A 19974-nucleotide genomic window follows, 5' to 3' on the forward strand; every position below is an offset into this window, starting at 1 on the left:
CTTTTTTTAGTATTTTAGTCATAATCCTTTAAGTTTATTGTATTAAAAATTCAGTAATCCAAAGATAAATATAACTAAAGAATTGAAAATTTCAACCATACTCTATCCTATCAACTTAACTATATATCACATCCACCAAAAAAAAATATTCCGATGATAAATAATCAACCAATTGAATGGTTTTAGAGCGCGAATTTGAATCGATCTAATTTTATTACTTAACCAATCAAATAGTAGCTGTTGGATTAGTCTCACTTTCGATTTGGTCATATCCATCTTATTATGTTGGTCTATTTCAACTTCACATCTGTACATAGCACCATATTTTATTCATAAGATAGATCGTTCTCTTTTAAATAAAATAAAATACCTTAATATCTTTCTATCCTCAAAAATAAATAACATTTAAAACAATATGAATTTTAATACATAATTAAAAATAATAGAATAATAGAAAGAAAAAGTTATTTACACCACATAAAAAAAAGTTATTAGAGTATTATTAGTGAAGAATGAGCGCACAATAAGAGAAAAATATTTCTTTAAATAGAATTAATTTATTTTTAAATATTATCCTACATGATAAATTTGATTTATTTTTAAGGGATCGAGGAGAATATAGTACATACTGTCATACTTAATGGAGTACTCAATAGTCTGTTGTTCGTAGACATCTTTGTAAAGTAAAGGTCACAAAGACGCCTTAAAATATTTTGGCGTCAACAGCATATAATATGACCGTGCACAACATAACGAGAATATTTTTATTTTTAATAAATGAATTAACAATCCCACAAGTAACACGTCAATTAATCGACCTCTTTTGAGAATATTAGCCAATAGAAAATGGGAGAAGCCTTTTATAAAGACAAGCTTGCGTGCTATATATACTTACTAATTTCTTCCAAGATATAGCATAAGTTCGAAAACCAAATTTTGATTGTAATTACTCTAGGTTCAATCATTGTGGGTAGGGGTGCTTAAACGGTTCTCCGGTTCTCGGTTAATCGGAATCGGAATCGGAACCGATCGGTTAATTGAGGAACCAGAACCGGAAAATCCGGTTCCGGTTCCGGTACCGGTTCCAACTTTTTAAATAACACCGGTTCCGGTTCGGAACTGGAACCCGACCGGTTCCTAACCGGGAACCGGATTATAATTCAATTTTATTTTTTTATAATTTAATATACTAAAAGATCTAATTTATTGAATTAATTTTGAATTAAAGTAAAATAGTTTGAAATATTGAGTGTTTTTTAGATTTAAATGTTTAATCTGTGATACTTTAAATCTACAATTATTTCCCTAATCCATTTTTTATGAACTAACTACAATAAGTAGAACATCATAAGTTTGTTTTTAGTTTTCAAAAGAACTTATACAAATACAATATCATTTCATATGATATATTTATTACAAATTTATGTAACAATTCATTTAACATACGATTTTAACATATTTGTGAATAATTTATTAAGTGTTCCGATATAAACCAAATAGTCACAACAATATCAATTAGTATTGGAAATTCCAATGAATACTATGTTTAGCCAAAAAAGGGAAAATGAAATTCAATTTTAAAACTCATTTTTTTTTTTAAAAATGCTAAAGTTTAGAACTCCTACTTTTGTATTAGTAAAAAATTGCTAACATAAACTAGTCCGACCCGACCTACTACACTTGCATCACTCTTATCCATATATGAATATTATTGTATTGTTGGTTTGTATTTTGTGTATTTATTTTAATTTTTAGGTATTATTTGTTATAATTCTAAATGTTGGATTATTATTTTTTTAGTATTGAACTATTTAAAATTATAAATAAATTCAGATTAAAATTACACATCGGTTCCGGTTCGGAACCGGAATCGACCGGTTCTTAACCGGCCGGTTTCGGTTCTTGAATTTATGAAAATTTAAAACCGGTTAACCGGTCAACCGGTCCGGTTAGACCGGAACCGGCCGAATAAGCAGACCTAATTGAGGGACTGGGTGTCATGTTTTCCCATTTCCCTTCTTTAATTTTATTCAGATCTATATTGAATACATTCACACGGTATTTTTCTAAATTCTCTTATTTCAAGCTTATCTATGTTGTTTATGTTAGACCCGTAATTTTCACTCATGTGTTATATTTAATACTCCTCTAATTATTATATTGGCACGAGATTTTATATATTACTACTGTTTTCTAAATTAAATGAAAAAAGCAAAAATAAAAATGATGTTGTTTTTATTTTAAGAAATATTTTAAATTAGAAAATTGAAAAACATTTCATTTTTATAGGGTATATAGCAAATATTAAAGATTATAGAAATAGACCTAACATCACAATTAAAAAGAAAAAAGAAAAAAAAGAGAGACATAGCATAAGAATAAAATTGAGAGTTAACAGAACTGCCTTTACAACAAACAAGGAGCAGCTGCTCATCAATCACAACTGAAAATATTGCCAATAGATATAAACTAACATCAATTTCAACGTTGGTAAGAAGCAACATTTCTGCCATTTCTATAAACTGGAAACACTTTTTTAATCTTTTTCAAGTTATTAACAACCTCTGCCATCGACATGCGATCTCTTGGAAGCTGCTTCGAGCATCTCACTCCAATCCTTAGAATTGAAACAATACAATCCCAATATGTTTCATCCACATTAAGTTCTTGGTGCAGAAATGGATCCACTACTTCTGTTACACGGCCTGTCAAGGCTGTGCTAACGAAGTCTTGGAGATTTAGACACCCTTCGAATGCATCACTTGTTGGCCTTCTGTTTGTGAACATCTCAAGCACTAGAACTCCGTAACTGTATACATCCCCATGTGTTGATGCAACGTAGCTCATGCCATACTCTAAACAGAATACATACATAAACGACAGACTTAAATATATGCATATATTAAAAAACTTGTCAATTGAAACGGTTTAAAACATTGAAATAAACCTGGAGCAATGTAGCCTATGGTACCCTTTATTGCTGATGAACTGCTTCCTTCCGTGAATGGCAAGCTCTGTGAAACAATTTTGGCTAAACTAAAATCACCAACTTTGGCGACCATGTCTTTATCCAAGAGAATGTTACTCGGCTTCAAATCTCCATGAATAACTATGGAGTCAGTACCAAAATGCAAGTACTCAACTGCAGATGCAGTATCAATTGCAATATTCAGTCTTTGAATGGCACTGAGAGCTCGGTATTCATTCTCGGGATCGCAATGCAGCCTATTGTCGAGGCTTCCGTTGGCCATAAATTCCTACACCACCGCTTTGATGTCATTCACTAGAAAATCAGTGCTGTCACACACTCACAATCTTGAGCACATTTTTGTGTCTAATGTTTCTCAATGCATTGCATTCTGTTGCCAAACTCTTAGAAGCTCCTTTTAAGTTAAGATTTAGAACCTTCACTGCTACAACATTCGTCCACTCATCATCATCATTGATAGTTCCTTTATATACTGATCCAAATCTCCCTGCACCAAGTAGGTTTGTCTCTGAGAATCCATCTGTGGCACTCAAGAGATCTGCGTAAGATAGCCTCAAAAAGCCTGGCACTTGGAATATGGGGCTTCCAGCAATTTGAAATGTTCGTCGGTTGTACATGATCACGCATATGCACGCTGCAAGCGCTAGGCATAGGGCTCCAGCAACAGTTGGGATCAAGATTTTACCTAAACCTTTCTTCTTTGATTTTGGTGATGATGGACAAGAAGGAAGGTTTAGGGCTGCAATACCTCCACACAAGCCTTGGTTTCCTTTAAGTGAGATTGCACTTTCATTTTGGAAAACTCCAAGACTTGGGACTTCACCTTGCAGCTCATTGAAAGAAATGTTGAGATACAACAAGCGAAACTCGACAAGAAATCTTGGAATCATCCCCGAAAGGTTATTCCGGGAAAGATCCAAATATTCTAAACCGCGCAAAGCCCTCAGACTGTCAGGTACCTCACCTTGAAGAGATTTCTCCCTAGGTAAAGCGAGCTGAGCATCACGCAACTCCTCCATTGCCATTGCACTCAACCTATCTCGCAACACCTTAACCGGTACTATTCTATCAGAAGTTGGGGTTTTCAAACAACTTTTAAGAGAATCCTAAAATCTCGTACTGCCCAAAAAATGTATCATCTTAGCCGGGACAGAGGTGATAGTATATACTCCCTCCGTCTCATAATAGATGGCATACTTTGATAATAGCACAGGATTTTAGAGTATCCACAATAGGTGGAACAGCCACGCCACAGCCAAAAAAAAACTTGTCCGCCTAGTCATCACAGCCACACCAATAACTCCCATATCCGGCTTTTGCATGCACTGCTGTGATACCTGCTGCATGGGTAGTGCGATTCTCCGATGCCGGGGGAATCACTGTCGTGGTTTTGCATTGTGAAATAAATCTAGAGATATGAAAATATGGTTTTGGAATTGTGACGTGGATGTGTGAAGTAAAAACTGAGGAATAGGAAAAACCCGAAAATTGGAGCCGCGGCGGTCTCACGGTGTGCAATAGGCCGCCGTGGCTCCGCCGCGACCCCGCCGCGTATGCGGCTGTTCCTCCACCGCCGCGGCTCCCCCCCCTCTCTATAACCACCGCGCCATGCGGCGGCCTATAGTGGACACTAAGGAATTCAATGGAGCATTTAAGGAAAAAGTTAAATTAAAATAGTACTTCCTCCGTCCAAAAAAATAGAGCAATTGGTGAATGGCACCGGTGTTAATGTAGAATTGGTAAAGTAAGTGAGAAGTAGTGTTAGTGGAATGATGTGTAAGGTTATTATTTGTTGAAAACTTTCCATAAATGATTGTGCTCTATTTTTTGTGGAAGGTCAAAAATAGTAAATGTGCTCTATTTTTTTTTAACGGAGGGAGTACTATATTTTTCATTTAACTTTTTTTAAAATTAATTATTCGGAGTACTTGTTTAAATTGAAGGTAAATTTACCTTCTCAAATGGTACATTCAAACCTAAAAGAAGTTTGAGGGATTGATTGTATATTGATTTGCCATGGCAGGAAAGACTTGTAGTGGAAAATTCGTATAAAACATAAAGTTCATGTTTTTCCAGATCACTTTTAAAATTTGCGAAAAAATCTAAATTTTTTCCAAAGTTAGTAATATTTTCGACCAGTATCGCTTTTTTTATTGATATTCTTATTGTGAAATTCGACGCCAAAAGTACACATTAGCGGGAAAACGAGCATGTAAACCTTCAAATAGAAATATCTGATGATAAGAAAAAAAAAATCTACAATATCTTTTACGAAGACATTGAACCAGAGCCTATAAGGGTGTGTTAAAATGACAACACCTCTTAAAGTAACATCATACCACCATTCATAGCCAATTATTTGTACACGTGGACGAATAATCAGCTGCCATATGACAATCATAAAAAATGCTCAAAGATAAATTTTCTCGGCCAGCAATATTCAATACACTATACAATAATTTTTTCTCGGCCAGCAATATCCAATACGCTAGACAGTTTATACTATTGCTGTGTAGCGTTTATAATATTGTTGGATACGTGGTGTCAAAGTGTCACTTTAAGAGGTGTTGTCATTTTAACACAAACCAGAGTCTATATGTAATAATACTACTACATAGTTAGCTCTACTCAAAATAATGGCATGATCAACTCATCAACATATGCTGAAGTACTAAACCAAAATATATCTGCACCACATGATGCAAGTGCAAGACAAGTACAGCAATGTTTTGAGCAAAAACAGCCCCCCGGGACGATGACCCGAGCCCCCATTGGGCAACATTGGGAACATGTCGGGAAGCGGCATCCGACAGTTCTCCCCATTGAAATATATCCTTCTTGGAAACCCCCAACCATTCCTTAGTGTGAATGCATCTGCATTTTTCTGCAAGAGTATGTCTGTAGTCACTGATCCCACTTCATACTCATTGCCTTGCAGTAGTTCTGTGTTGTGCAAGACCTTTCCCCAAAACAGAGCTGCATCCTCTGCAAAACTCAAATCATTTTTATCACTCTAAGTTACCACCCACTTTTTATTAAATAAAATAAAGGGATAACAATCTATAAATTACTAAGCTATTATCCTGATGCTCCCTCTGTAAATAAAGGGATAACAATCTATAAATTACTAAGCTATTATCGTGATGCTCCCACTCTAGGTGACACATTTTCCTTTTTAGTATATCCCACTCTAAATGACATATTTCTTAAAATAGAAATATCACTCTGTCTACTTTTTTCATATCTCTTACTTTATTCTCTCAACTGAACTCACAAAACAACACTACATATATTCTTGTGCCGAATAAGAAATATTCCACTTAGAGTGGAGTATAAAGGAGTACCTGGGACGGTTGAAAGCATGGTGTTGTTAAACTCCAGGGCAGTGAAAGGCGCCCGGAAGCCGGGGTGTTGAACGACGACGTTCCAATTGGAGTAGTTCCTCCCATAATGGTAGTTAGAGACAGTTAGTTTCACTCTCCAGTGTGTGACATAGTTGGTCTTGATGTGCCAATGGACTCTGAGAGGGCACATGTGATCTGTGCATCTAACTATTTCAGCATCTTGTACATTTGAGGAGATTGCACCTTCACTTCATCAACAAAAATTCACATTTTTTCAATTATCAGGTAATGGAAACACAAATCACAAAAAAAAAAATTGTGTTTTGCTTCCTTCACCTAATGCATGAGTACGAAGACCGGTCAGCTACCCGACACCCGCAGCTGCACGAGGGGCACGATGTGATATCCGGGTTGTAGAACGTCGAGAGGGACACGCAGCAAATTGGTACCTTGCTAGATATGTAGCTTGAGTAGGTGCATTCTGATCTCCATGTTCCTAAAAGGCCACTAGTGGTTGTTAAAAATCTAGCAAAAAAACCGAGATTCGTGATATTTTAAACTAACTTCGGTTCTGACCACTTAACTGAAAACCTGCTCTTCCCTCAATACCCCAGCGACGAAGGAGATTGAGGGGAGAGCATCTTGAAGTGTGCCACAAGTATATCCCCATGTGGGGGCCGTTAGGGTTAAATTAAGGGGCGGGCGGTAGGCTGTCCTGTTTTGGTCTAAATTGCCTACTGTGATGTCGAAGGCCGAGTAAGACGTGTGAGGGTTGATGGCCCACGCGGCTAGGAGACCACCCTCGGTAGTTGTTGCTGCTATCAGTGGATGTGGAGAGCAGCAATGTGGCTTCACATCTGTGGAAGGCTTGCAGGCTCCTTGTTTGGTGGCAACGGCCCCGGAAATGGCCCAAATAACCTCGTCCTTCGCCCACGCCCACCCGAGTTTCCAACCCGGTTTCTCCACGTGGCGATACTGATAGTAGTTTTGGATGGTCACCCTTGCCTCAACACCACCAAATAACAACAGAATCAGAATCAAAATCAGAGTCATGATTATGTTGAACTTCACATGTAGTTTTGTGATCAACATTATGCACTTATAAACTTATCTATGCATCTATACCAAGAAGGAAACAATAAACATGCAAATTTAAAGGAAAAAAAATCCATAAAAAGAGAAAAAAAAAATAAACAACACCTCCATTTAGTTCATAAACAATAAAGATTAAAACTTTCGGGTTTCAGACTAACCACATAGCCGTCTTGGGTATAGTTGAATATGTCGAAGGTGACCGTGATGTTTCCATTCGGATCCAAAGGGTCGTAGCAATCTGCAACAAGAGAAACCTCAGGGGAGAGAGAATTGTATTTGAGATAAACAAAACAAAGCTAGTTATGAGTATGATGCCTGAAATTCTTGAAACTGCAACAAACAACATGAACATCAACAAGTAAGGTTGCATTGATGGATGGAGTCAAGGGAGCAAAATTAGATATGTAAACAACACCCTAAACAACGAAGATCCTTATCAACAAACAAAAACAAACACAAGTGACGAGGATGAGCTTCATTAAGATCATATAAGAAGAGTTGGATATGGTCAAATAGAGACAAAATTGTTGGAAACATCTATGTAAATAACATGAGACAAAATAAGTAGATGAAAGGTATCAACATATTATAAATTCTTGATTCTCTTATAGTAACATACACTATATAAATAATTTGCACTACTACTAGTCCTTTTTCACTATCTTGCCAAAATTTCCAGATAAAAAATTGACTTAAAATACTAGAATTAAATGTTCCATTAATTTGAGCTTAATAAATAACTTCTTACATTCACAATGTCACGTTCGGCAGCAGCATTTCGTCCGGTTATCTCAACATATTATTCCAATTTTGATTGTCCATACATTTAGTTTAATACGTAGTTTTTCAAAATCAAAAATGTTATATCCAGATTTTGAGAGGTGAAATTTTATTACATAATCCAACAACAACATATATCAAAGCATGATGTGTACTAACATGAAATTGTTGTATTCAACTTTGAATCAGTATATTTGGAAAAGAAAAAAGTTGTTCATGTGACAACTGAAAATTGGATTATAACTTTGATCGGAATACTCCCTCCGTCCCACATAATTTGGGACACTTTGACCCGACACGAGTTTTAAGAAATCTAATGGAAAGTGAGTTGAAAAAGTTGGTGGGATGTGGGTCCTACTTTTAAAGTATGTAGTTTTATAATAAAATGTGAGTATGAATGAATTAGTTGAATATGAGATCCACTACCAAAAATGATAAAAGTGAAATGGGTAAAATTATGTGGAACGACCCAAAATGGAATACTGAATAAAGTTATGTGGGACGGAGGGAGCGTCCCCACTAATTGGCACAATTTGACTTTGCATGGGTTTTAAGAATTGTAGTGAAAAGTGGGTGAAAAAAATTAATGAAATATGAGTCATTCTTTTATATATTATTAATTTTATAATAAAATATGAGTTGAATGAATTAGTAAAATGTGAGGTCCATTATAAAAAATAGTACTCCCCCCGTCCCTGAAAATTTGTCACTTATTTCCATTTTCGTATGTCCCTAAAAATTTGTCATCTTTCATTTTTTCCATTTTTATAGTGGACCTCATATTTCACTAACTCATTTCCACTCACACTTTATTATAAAATTAATATATAAAAGTAGGACTCACACATCATTAACTTTTTTTAATTCACTTTTTATTATATTTCTTAAAACCCGTGTCGGGTCAAATGGTAACAAATTATGGAGACAGAGGGAGTAAAAAATAAGAAAAAGTAAATTAGTTAAGGACGTATGATAAAGTTAATTGGTTCTAGACTTAGTTAATGAGAGACGGAGGGATAGATAATAAATTAGTGGCCCCGGTCGACATATAAAAAAATAAAAGAAATGGATAACTAAGTTTACTGGTTTGGTCCAATTGTCCAGAAACCCAGCATTCTTGGCAAGTTGACTCGGCATTCTATATTTTATTTGTTGTACATATTCGTACATTACATCGAGTGGAAATAATATTATGACATTATATATTTATTCAACAAGAATAAATTTAGTACACAAAAGTAACTAAAAATAATGAATAGTAGGACTATTTTTTATTTTATGAATATTCAACGGATCTTTAGCAGCATGGATACTATTTTAGCCTTCAATAAATGACAAAAACTATACCTCAAAGATAGAAATTTTAATCGCTGCTACTTCGATTTTATGTTAGTACTTCTTTAAATCCCATGCATAATTTTGGAATGGTTAATTATAATCCATAAATTGAACTTCGAGAAAAAATCAATTTGTAATCTCAATTTAGTTTACTTTATTTTATAGTCAGAATTTTGAAAACAAGTTTAATTATAATTTGAACTTTGATTTAATTTTCTATATAGCATAAATCTCGAAAAATGTTTCCATTATTACCTGAATTAGAGAGATTGCTAGGTAAATTCAACAAGAAAAAGAATAACAATGTCAAGTTTGTAGCTAATTTTCGATCATTTTATAATAAAATTATTTAATTAATTTTTTTATATATATCAAAAAGGCTCAAGCTAAAAATGGCGAGCAAGCATGCCCAGCATACAAAACTCACAAACAAAAGAAGCGTCAAACAACAACACTAAGAGCTACTCAACAGACCACCAACAAAACATGACAATGGCCATAAAACCAACACACCCGCCCAATCAACCGAAAAAACAAAAAATTCAAAACAAAACCAAAAAGCCCCACAAACAACAATAAAGACAAAAAAGGACAATAAGCAGTGAGAAGAGACAACAAAAAATTGTTCAATTGATAACAACTAAAATAAAGAGATTGTTAAGTAAATTCAACAAGAAGAAGAATAACCATGTCAAGTTTGTAGCTAATTTTCGATCATTTTATAATAAAATTGTTCAATTGATAACCTTTTCAGATAGGTAAATACAAAGATTTTGGCATATTACTAAATAATTTTAGTGGAGCATTGGACAAGATTTAGGGAAACTTTGGCAATAGTCGTTCTCCGGTCTTTTATAAAGTGCACCATCGTCTCGAAATCTTGTCCTAGCATAATTTTGAAAAAACAAGCAGAAAAATAACTGCAAATTTGACATTATTATTGTTGGTGTTTATAGTTAAAACATTTTGTAAAGTCTTTCAAAATTCAACCCATTAAAAAAATTTAATCGAAATCTCAGCTATAGTAAAAACTTCTCTAAAATTTTATACTAACATTTAAACAAAGCTCTTTTAATGGGTATACTAAATATTTGTTGTAAGACATAAATGCACATATCATTTTATAACAAATAAAATAATACATTTTTAAAAGAAAATATTTAGTAATTTTATATCTCAAAATCGAAATATTTTCTGAAAATGTTTCGATGAATATGGGTCTCAATTCTCAAACCTTTCAAAATTTAAGATTAAATTCGTTGACCTTTCAGAATATGAGATCTACGCACGCGAATTTTTTAGAACAAGAGTTTTTTTAACTTCTTCTTTTATTGATTCACTCACAAAAATTTATGAATGGACAAACTAACCTACATAAAATTTCTTTTTGCAATCGTTCTTTTCGAATGTATTAAAAAAAAACTCATATTTGCAAACCTAATGAATTTAAAATTTAGAAAACCTAAATTTGCACTTTTTCTTTCAACATAAAAATGTAGCAGTAGTTGCTACCTGATAAATAATTTGACGGCGGCTATAAATTCTTAAACGATGTCAACTAGTAGCTCCACACACTGCTTCAACTCATGTTATAGGATTTAATTGCCTCAATAAACACCACTGCCCCATAAAAATTCGTAATATTTGATATTACAACTGATTTTTTAATCACAAATCTCTACTATTTCACAATCACATGCCTACAAGTATGTGTTTGAGAGAAACAGAAGAGAGTTCAGACCCTATTCCCAATAATTCGCATACCCCGATCTCATATTATGAAAGGTTCGCGAATTTTATCCTAAATACTGAAAAGTCAGCGAATTGAGACCCATATTCCGAAATTTCTCGATTAAGCTTGAGTTAATGAAGGTCAAGGATCAACTTAGTGAATGAATCTAATCAAGCTTGAGCATGCTCAAATTCCGCTCAACTTAATTCCATTACATATCTCTTCTCTCTGTGTAATCTGTTCATTATTACTGATATGCTCCTACTTCCCATGTAATGAATGAAACTCGAGTTTTAATAAATAATCAAAGATTTATTATAATAAATCGACAATGACAAGATTATATGAACTTCATTCAATACTAGCAGTAACAAGTAAGAATCAAGCACTCCTACTATAATTAAAGACCATAGATATATAGTTGAATGAATTCCAACCTCTAGGTCGCTGCTTGCAGACGAGCCTCGCCAAAGACTCGTTGCACGAATTTATCTACGATAGACAGAAATTCTTCCGCCTTTTCTTCTTGGGGCAAGTGGCCACAGTTCTTGATTAATTCGAAGGTAGATCCTGGTATAGCTCGTGAGAGCCTTTCGGAGTTCCACGATGGGACAAGCTTATCCTCATCGCCCGTTACAATCAAAACTGTTAAAAATTATATGAAGTCACCATCAACTATTTATAAAAACTGAATGCAATTAACCGATTGCTGAGTTATTAAACAAGAATTATACTCAATCAGTTTACATGCAAATTTAACCCAAAAGTAGAATTCCCATCCAAGGTTGTGAAAAAAATTTATATCTCATACAATATCTGTAAGTTCACCTTACCCTTTTCTTTCTGAGAGAGTATGCAGATCATAAGGCTTAGAGAGTAGAGTAATTATATTTATATCTTAACCTGGGCACGAGATTTCGCTGAGCCTCTTGTTGTTTGAGTTGGACATGGAATCTGTCAGCATCGCCACTGTGTATTCCACAAGCGCCCTGTCCCAGCCTTTCACCCTTAACGGCTGCCAATATGAGAAGACACAGGCTTTGATCAACAACGAAAATAAACTAGGAATCATTTGTCTCGTTGATAATCAGCACGACGTAACTACTCACTTTTGTATAGCCTTGTAAGACATCATCAGACACTTGTTTTGAATCATACCACGCAGAGCGAACAGCTTGTGTGCCAAATTTATCAATTATCATCCTAATCTGAAACATTATTTTGGGCAAAAAATGACTATACAATTCCTACATTATATTATATATATAGTCAAAAAGTTGGTTACCAAAGTTACACCAAATGCAGAGCGCAAGATTGCCGAAAGAGCTTTCTGATAGAGAGAGTTTATCATGCCTCCCATCCCTTTTATGACATGCATTATTGCCTCTATTATATACTTAGTGAGCCCTGATAACACTCTGCCAAGCCTGAAAAGAAAATTGCGCTTCATATTCGACTCTGAGCTTATTCCCTGATTCTGATCATCAGTTCCCTTTTGATTTTCTTTGACAGCACTCTTCATAGCAAAAGGTGCAAGTATTGCTGGAGCGACAAGGATTAGAGCAGCCACACGCTCGGGCGCCTCAAAATAAGTGTTTAGAGCTACAAGTGCACCAGCAGAGTGCCTGCCAATCTTCAAGTGTTGGTGTAAACAATAATATTCAAAAACATTTCTTACCAAGAAGAAAACTCATATGCAATCTTTCATAACAGTATAGTAACTTCACATAATATGTCTAGAATTTGTATGTATTCACCAAAGCACTGGAAAACATAACCTACCCCACGAGGATGGCCTTATCTGCAGCCAAGAAGTCGATGAAGTACTTTGTTGCTAACACAGAGAACATGATTGAGTATGGATTCAAGGGTGCAGATGAGGGAGCCACTCTTGAGGTCAATCCAAAGGCCGGTCTATCAAATGCAAGAACTTTAGAAGCAGTTAGCTTTGCCAAAGGTTTCATGACTTGGCTCCAGGAATAGACGGAGGCCCCAAAGCCGTGCAACAAAATCATAGGATAAGTAAGCCTTTTCGTATAGTTAGAGGAATGTGGAGCCAATCCTTCCTGCAAAGTATCTTCTGAATCACAGATCTTGTGGTGTATTTGCACCCCATTAAATGTGCAGAAACAACTATCGGAATCAGCCAAACTAGTTGGATCCTCTATCTCATCCTGATCAATTCCAGCAATTCTTCTTGCTTTTTGTGTTGGTTTCTCTGTGAAAAATGAGGTGTTAGAAGAATTCCTAGGGTTTGTGACCATGTAATTAATTCCAAGCAAGACTCCAAAACTCAACAATCACTAGGTTTCTTCTTTCTCATCATCCTTGAATTCAGTCGTCAACATTTTTATACAAATCACATACTCCCATTCAACAATATAGAACATGAATTCCATAGAATAGGGTCTGAATATGAAAGTATTTTACCTGAATAATCACCACCAAATGGGGGAGCTGAAGCAGCAGAAGCTCTGATAACAAAATTATCCTTGGAAATGGGATATTGGGAGGTAAATGTAAATGCGTGAGAAACATGGCCAAGTGATTTTGGATTGTGTGATTTGGGTACAATGAACTCCCAATGCACTCCACAAATACTCATCACACATCAAATTGGGGGATGGATGGATCATCAAACACACCCATTTCTCTATCTAATTTTCTGTGGGCCCATAACTATTCTACGTACAATTATAAAAAATATCTATACAGAATGTGGCGAAAACGTGATAGTTGATACTCTCCTCCCTCAAAATTTGTCATCTACTCCCTTCGTTTTTCATCCGTTCTTAAAAATTTATAACTTCATTTTTATCATTTTTTGTAGTTGACCTCGTAATCCACTAACTCATTATCACTCACATTTTATTATAAAACTAATATATAAAAATAGATCCACATGTCATCAACTTTTTCAATCCACTTTCTATTACATTTCTTAAAACTCGTGCTGGGTCAAATGGTGACAAAATATAGGAGACGGAAGGAGTACGTTTCTATAAAAATATCTTTTGATGACTGTTTATTTAGACGTGGGTTATTCTTTTTTAGTTGACAGTAAAGTCATGTAATGTTTCATTCACCAAAAATATTGAAAAGAAGCAGATTTGTAGCTGCCAGTCTGCCACAGTAATTTTAATTTGCTGTGTTTTTTTTTTTAAATATGGCAATTGCCTAGATTTCTCAAACTAGCTTCTTATACTCGCTCTATCCCATTTAAAATGAAACGTTTTCCTTTTTTAACTGTCTCATTAAAAATAAAACGTTTCCTAAAATAAAAACAACTTTCTCTCTATTTTTTCATTTCTCTTACTTTCCTCTCTCTTCATTAACTCACAAAACAACACTACATAAAATCTCGTGCCGATTTCAAAATGTTTCATTTTAAGTAGGACGGAGGGAGTATATTGATAGATTTACTTAAACCAAATATGGCTAAGTCAATTTCTCAAAACGCAAAAAGCTTCAAGACAACTGCTTACTAAGGGATAAATAGTTCTCTTTTTCTTTCAAAACGGCCGTGTTTGTCTTGAGCACATAGGAAGCATACTTATAGCAAGGATACATAATTACGAATATTACAATCGGATCACCAGCTGATGAAGCAACAGAGACGAGGGAAGAGCGTGTGTGGCAAAAGGCTCCTCAACGGGTAGGCAGGCTCAAAACTAGAGGCGAATGGAGTATCACCCCTCACTGTTGATTCAACTGATTGCAATACTTCTTGAAATTCAAGGCCTCATCCGCCAGAAAGTCACTGCCACAATAAATACACAGGAATGTTATCAAGAACACTCGAGTTATTCTTTTCTTCGCCTCCTCAAAAACACTACTTACAAGATCCGATCAGCCTTTTCGGATGGATTCCATCTAGGACTCCATGGATATTCTGATAGAGTAGGTGACTTGACAGGTGCCCCGTGTGAATTGAAATGCTGCAGATGCATAAGCTAACTTCATCAATTTATAGTACGGGCGAGATATGGCATAGGCAAATACTGGATTTTACCAAATGACAAATGCATAGAAGGTTAAGGTCGATTTCATAACTCGGGAGAATCAGTCGGGCTAAACTAAGGAAATACTCTAAAATAGGATTTGCTGTGTTTGGAAAGATTCTTGCCTGGGAACTCTGAAGTACTAAAGCTGGCTGCTGCTTCGGGAACTGAAGAGAGAGAGTGAAATGAACCTGACAAGAAAAGGTTCAAAGAATTAAAAGTCCATCACTGTAGAGTAAATTAGTGTGGCTGTTTTCAAGCAAACAAGCAAATCATAATGGTTTATCACTTATCAAGACCAACATAAGTAGTGGTATAACATCCACAATCATATTAAATGTACAAAAGTGTTCAGTGCAGTGAGACCAATCCTTTTCATGTTCATTGAAGTTAACTAGGTTTGAACCGTGGGTGGAGTGGAGAAGCCGAACAGCAGGAAAAGTTGTAACAAAAATGTACAAACCTTTAGAAAAATTCAGTTAGAAAATGACCACATTGTAATGAGAGTCGCAGAAGCTAGAAATCGTCGCAATTATTGCCCTGTTCCTCTAGACTCATCATGTCAATTAATTTAGTATCAGTACAAGCATCATGATAGATTCATATAAAAGTTAGGAAAAAATTGCATGAATAAAAGGCTCATAAAATGGGAGAAAAAATCACACACAGAAAATATGAGGAAAATGAGAAGTCTTGATCTGACATTCCGTAGATAGTAAAGTCATTTAGAGAAGAAAGACACATTGTTTTTGCATCAACTTTGATCAAACAGGACTAGTCACTTCCTGGTATTCCTTTGAGGATGTGAAGTTTTCAATCCATGTATCTTGGTGAAAGATCAGGCAAGGGGGATATAAAAGCCAACAATCCTCCAAATATGTTCAATTTACCCCAAAGAAATGTGAACCGTGACTTCAGTACATATAAATAATAACTGAAAATGCACATGGAAGAATTTGATTGGTAGTAATTACTAGTAGAAACATAGTCTCAGAGAATTGGACTAGGATTGTCAAAGAAGCAACACAACACAGAAAGTATAGAGTCAGCTAGAATATCCTACCTGAAATGTGAACACTCCAGATGAACATAAGAACGTTGCTTTCCTGCAAAAGACCTGGTATGAATTATGAAAGCAGAGCTGATCAGTTTTATATTAACATAAATCAGTCGCTTATAAACAAAATCCAACAATATAAGTTAAATTGGTCAAGGTAAAAGAATCAAACCGGATCAGCTTCTATTGGCCTTCCAAGATGAGGTGCCAATGACTGGATAAACTTCCTTCTTATTTCAATGGATGAGACTGCATCTTTAATCTGTCAGTGTGAGAAGGGAAGTATTTATTAATATTAGCTTGCACTAAATTATGTTATCAAACATTAGAAATAGAAAAGTTGTAGCAAACCTGTGAGTTCAGCATTTGTTCCAAATTTGGAAGATATTCAGCTGTGCACCTGAAACGGTATACATAGATCATATAGATAAAAAGGACACCCAAAGGTCACATACGTATAATAAGGAAATGTCGGTGTTTCATACACGACATTTATACAAAACCCAATCTAAGAATCTAACTAAAAAGAACATATATTCAAATGAAACAAAAACTTACATCCCGTCCATCCAAGTAGGAAGTTTCAAATCTTCAGTAGAAAACAAGGCTTTCAATTCCGGAGAAGAAATCAACTTTAGACGTGGAGGTGATGGTACAGAAGAATACTTTTTACCGACAGGAAATATAACCTATTAACATATAGAATAAATCTTGGTCAATAAATGGAAGATGATTGAATATAGTTGGTATAAGGAAAACAATGAAGTGAATATTGTAAATTGCATCGTCTACTGTGTATCCTGAAGCTATGTTAGTAAAGATCATTGTAATAAGCAGTCAAATAATTAAAGAAGATATAGCGGGTGGGTCTGGGTCAGTTAGAAGTATAGCTCAAAGGCTCTAACTGTTTCATTGATTGCTGATTCATAGCCACTGCGTACCTTGGGACAAACCATGTTTAACTATTACCAACCCTACTCTTTCCACCAACAATAGTGGAGTGCTTATCTGGATTTTCCTTTCTTTCTGCCCCAATTTCTTTAACATCGTTAAGTAAGACAAAAATGAGGATGCTGACATCGATCTCGTCCGTTTTTTTCTTAATCATGTCAATGTCATTTAGGTTATTAAGAAACTGATATTACTACAAAGCACCACATCATTTCGTCTACTTGGAAGAGGCTTAAGGACAACCAACTTTGCAGTACCAACCTGTAAGTATACTTTCTGTGGATGTCTCCAGGTGGATCCTGCAACCAATCTATTTAAGTCCATATCCAGTAAAGGCACTGCAAACTTAACCTCCTCTGGCTACACTACATCAAATGGCAAAAATGCCACCAGCCAAGTTAGAGGATATATATCAATTAAGATTCTCAAATTATACAAGAAAGGGAAAAGGTTATGGTAGGACCCAAACACACTTATCATCTTCAGTTACCTTGTCGGTCCCTAAACTCATAAACATCTCAATTCCCTGTAAAAGAATGCAGATTATCAGAACTTATTGAGACATGAAACTGCTGCAAGAAACAAAAAAGAGAGATATGTTCGAATGAAAAACCAATTAGGAAGCAGTTTCTAAGACAAAGATCAGCAACTCATGGAGAGCTCCTTAAGATCCTAATTATCCGATACACACAAATGAAAATTTCAGTACATGTATAGAAATATAACATGAGCCATAAGAACTAATCCTTATAGACACAAAATTTCACAGAAAATTTAAAAGAAAATTATGCAATGTTGGTTTAAATTAGTTATTCACAAAATTGTTCACCTGACATGATTAGTAACTTCCAATCTGACACCTAAATACCTAATGTCCTCCGACAGCAAAGTTCCAGCCCTAGTTTAAAGTAAGTACACATTTGGGAAGAAAGAATTAGAGACATTATACCACATTTCGGAATCAAAAAAAGCCAAATGCTTTGTTGTAATTGCAACACAAGATTTCTGTGCAGACAATGTTGTGTAGAAAGTTGATAAGAAGTGTCCCCTCCAAAGTCCAACCAGTAGGTCTAGGGTTGGCGTCACCCAGTGTGCGTGAGTGGGGTTGTGTGAGTTCTAACTCAAAAAAGGTGCAAGAAATTTATAAAATGGTACTTTATTGATCTAAAATAAGAAATTTAGTAACGCAACTGTGCATCTAGCATTTACAGAACAACAAGCTGCAGCTTAATAAAGTTGACAAGGCATTGGAAAAGCCTAAACTCTGAGGATACAGACATGATTAAGACTCTATCCTAGGTTAAGACATACATACAGTGAAGCAACATGATGTGTGTACTCATGGAAAAAACATTAAAGCATCATTAATTCATTATAGTCCTTAATAACAAGGATATATGATTGCATGTGTCCTGAGATATTGGGACTGTAACTACAGAATCATCTAATGCAAATTCCTAACTGAAAATCGAAGGACACAAGAATATAACACAACTTTGAGCTACATAATTAGAAGACAAAGAGAAACTAAATGCACCAGAAGATCAGAAAGACCAGACACTGCTTGCAAATATGAAAACAACAGACAGCAATCTTGCATATGGTAATTCGTTTCTCTCTAAAACGAAATATACTAACACTAACCTCTCTCGAAAGCATCGTACTGATTTCGAATTTCACTCTCTCATCATCAACTTCACCAATCCGTCTCCTTTGGTATTCCATATATGCATCCCTGCAACATTAATTCAGAAAGAAAGGAGACGAACACCTCATAAGTATAACCCAAGAAATTAATCATCCTCCTTGAATTTCAGTCAGATGTAAACAAAAAAAAAAAAACAATCACCTTAGCTCAACAATAAGAGAATGCAGCTGAGATGGATCCCTACTGTTCCAATTGGCCAAACTATTTTTACTAGATTTTCTAGCGCCACCGGCATACGGCTGGAAACCTTCATCTTCAGGACCAAATATCACATCAGGTGCGGCCAACGGATACATAGCATTGAATGTAACATCCCCTGATTTCAACAATCAAATTTCAGAATTCCAAATGTGAACAAAATTAGGCCACAGAAAACGCAGAATATAAAGGAATATAAGTCTCACTCACATTTTATGTGGTCAAGGCAGTAGGGGATAGCTAGAGTGAAGCGATCAAGAAAGTTAGGGTTTTTGCATCCCGACCACATTTGCTCAACCTGCAACGTCATTTCATCTTCTAGCTGAATTAAGACTTTACTTATTGAAATGTGATCAAATTCGTCTGATAAAAACGGTAAAGCTACACATGGAGAAAAGTGGTTTAAATTTATGTTTTTCAGAACAACAAGGTGCGTACCTTGACGGAGAAAGGGCAGTGACTGAGGAGGTAATTGATTTGTGCGGAGATGAGCGGCGGCACGGTATCAATCGCCATGGCTCCGGCGGTAAAGCGGAAAAGCTTAGAAGTTGAGGTTCAAACCAGTGAAAGATGATGAAGAAGAGATTTCAGAAAAATGAATTAAATTCGCTTTTGAAATTGGTGATTAAATATGATGTCTTTTTAGAATATGGTATCGAGGTGAATTTTTTAGAATTAGTTTATTTTTAATCTCTTTTTTCTTATTACTTTCCTCACAGTATTCTAATTTTTCAATCCCAATTCTGATTATTTTCACCCCTAATTCTGATACACACTGTTC

General features: G+C 35.3%; 4 protein-coding genes across 8 annotated transcripts; all 4 read right to left on the reverse strand.

Annotated features, from left to right (window-relative positions):
* Nucleotides 1-2481: 2481 nt before the first annotated feature.
* Nucleotides 2482-4014, reverse strand: LOC125206103 (receptor kinase-like protein Xa21). Its single transcript, XM_048105406.1, has 3 exons — nucleotides 3313-4014; nucleotides 2948-3257; nucleotides 2482-2855 (listed from the first exon to the last, which is right to left on the reverse strand). The coding sequence occupies exons 1-3, from the start codon at nucleotides 4012-4014 to the stop codon at nucleotides 2482-2484; spliced, it is 1386 nt and encodes a 461-aa protein (XP_047961363.1).
* Nucleotides 4015-5524: 1510 nt separating this feature from the next.
* LOC125206104 (COBRA-like protein 1) lies at nucleotides 5525-7798 on the reverse strand. Its single transcript, XM_048105407.1, has 6 exons — nucleotides 7744-7798; nucleotides 7587-7666; nucleotides 6918-7338; nucleotides 6670-6829; nucleotides 6334-6581; nucleotides 5525-5974 (listed from the first exon to the last, which is right to left on the reverse strand). The coding sequence occupies exons 1-6, from the start codon at nucleotides 7796-7798 to the stop codon at nucleotides 5661-5663; spliced, it is 1278 nt and encodes a 425-aa protein (XP_047961364.1). The 3' UTR covers nucleotides 5525-5660.
* Nucleotides 7799-11610: 3812 nt separating this feature from the next.
* Nucleotides 11611-13911, reverse strand: LOC125205776. Its single transcript, XM_048104889.1, has 6 exons — nucleotides 13709-13911; nucleotides 13061-13496; nucleotides 12564-12903; nucleotides 12388-12486; nucleotides 12182-12293; nucleotides 11611-11923 (listed from the first exon to the last, which is right to left on the reverse strand). The coding sequence occupies exons 1-6, from the start codon at nucleotides 13881-13883 to the stop codon at nucleotides 11718-11720; spliced, it is 1368 nt and encodes a 455-aa protein (XP_047960846.1). The 5' UTR covers nucleotides 13884-13911; the 3' UTR covers nucleotides 11611-11717.
* An 848-nt stretch (nucleotides 13912-14759) lies between these two features.
* Nucleotides 14760-19818, reverse strand: LOC125205777 (BRISC and BRCA1-A complex member 2-like). 5 transcript variants are annotated; one of them, XM_048104890.1, is made up of 13 exons: nucleotides 19632-19805; nucleotides 19404-19515; nucleotides 19137-19311; nucleotides 18932-19022; nucleotides 17751-17813; nucleotides 17549-17647; nucleotides 16895-17025; nucleotides 16688-16736; nucleotides 16509-16598; nucleotides 16343-16396; nucleotides 15405-15470; nucleotides 15119-15216; nucleotides 14760-15038 (listed from the first exon to the last, which is right to left on the reverse strand). In XM_048104890.1, exons 1-13 carry the CDS (start codon nucleotides 19707-19709, stop codon nucleotides 14975-14977), a joined length of 1170 nt encoding a protein of 389 aa, XP_047960847.1. In that variant the 5' UTR covers nucleotides 19710-19805; the 3' UTR covers nucleotides 14760-14974. The 5 variants fall into 5 exon arrangements, with proteins under 5 accessions (XP_047960847.1, XP_047960848.1, XP_047960849.1 ...); XM_048104891.1 differs by having other exon boundaries at nucleotides 19404-19491; nucleotides 19632-19803; XM_048104892.1 differs by having other exon boundaries at nucleotides 17778-17813; nucleotides 19632-19803.
* Nucleotides 19819-19974: the final 156 nt, after the last annotated feature.

The sequence above is a fragment of the Salvia hispanica genome, chromosome 2, assembly GCF_023119035.1.
Source record: "Salvia hispanica cultivar TCC Black 2014 chromosome 2, UniMelb_Shisp_WGS_1.0, whole genome shotgun sequence".
NCBI lineage: Eukaryota > Viridiplantae > Streptophyta > Magnoliopsida > Lamiales > Lamiaceae > Salvia > Salvia hispanica.

Excerpts from the sequence above, each read along its gene's own strand:
- LOC125206103 (XM_048105406.1), bottom strand. The coding sequence starts at position 4,014 with ATGGCAATGGAGGAGTTGCGTGATGCTCAGCTCGCTTTACCTAGGGAG. Across the intron at positions 3,258-3,312 it reads ACAAAAATGTGCTCAAGATT|GAATTTATGGCCAACGGAAG; the intron begins GTGAGTGTGTGA and ends GCGGTGGTGTAG. Across the intron at positions 2,856-2,947 it reads CATAGGCTACATTGCTCCAG|AGTATGGCATGAGCTACGTT; the intron begins GTTTATTTCAAT and ends TATTCTGTTTAG.
- LOC125206104 (XM_048105407.1), bottom strand. The coding sequence starts at position 7,798 with ATGCAACCTTACTTGTTGATGTTCATGTTGTTTGTTGCAGTTTCAAGA. Across the intron at positions 7,667-7,743 it reads TGCAGTTTCAAGAATTTCAG|ATTGCTACGACCCTTTGGAT; the intron begins GCATCATACTCA and ends CTCTTGTTGCAG. Across the intron at positions 5,975-6,333 it reads CATGCTTTCAACCGTCCCAG|AGGATGCAGCTCTGTTTTGG; the intron begins GTACTCCTTTAT and ends TGAGTTTTGCAG.
- LOC125205776 (XM_048104889.1), bottom strand. The coding sequence starts at position 13,883 with ATGAGTATTTGTGGAGTGCATTGGGAGTTCATTGTACCCAAATCACAC. Across the intron at positions 12,487-12,563 it reads CTGCATTTGGTGTAACTTTG|ATTAGGATGATAATTGATAA; the intron begins GTAACCAACTTT and ends ATAATGTTTCAG. Across the intron at positions 11,924-12,181 it reads CAGCGAAATCTCGTGCCCAG|TTTTGATTGTAACGGGCGAT; the intron begins GTTAAGATATAA and ends AATTTTTAACAG.
- LOC125205777 (XM_048104890.1), bottom strand. The coding sequence starts at position 19,709 with ATGGCGATTGATACCGTGCCGCCGCTCATCTCCGCACAAATCAATTAC. Across the intron at positions 19,516-19,631 it reads ACTGCCCTTTCTCCGTCAAG|CTAGAAGATGAAATGACGTT; the intron begins GTACGCACCTTG and ends GTCTTAATTCAG. Across the intron at positions 17,648-17,750 it reads AAGATGATAAGTGTGTTTGG|CCAGAGGAGGTTAAGTTTGC; the intron begins GTCCTACCATAA and ends GATGTAGTGTAG.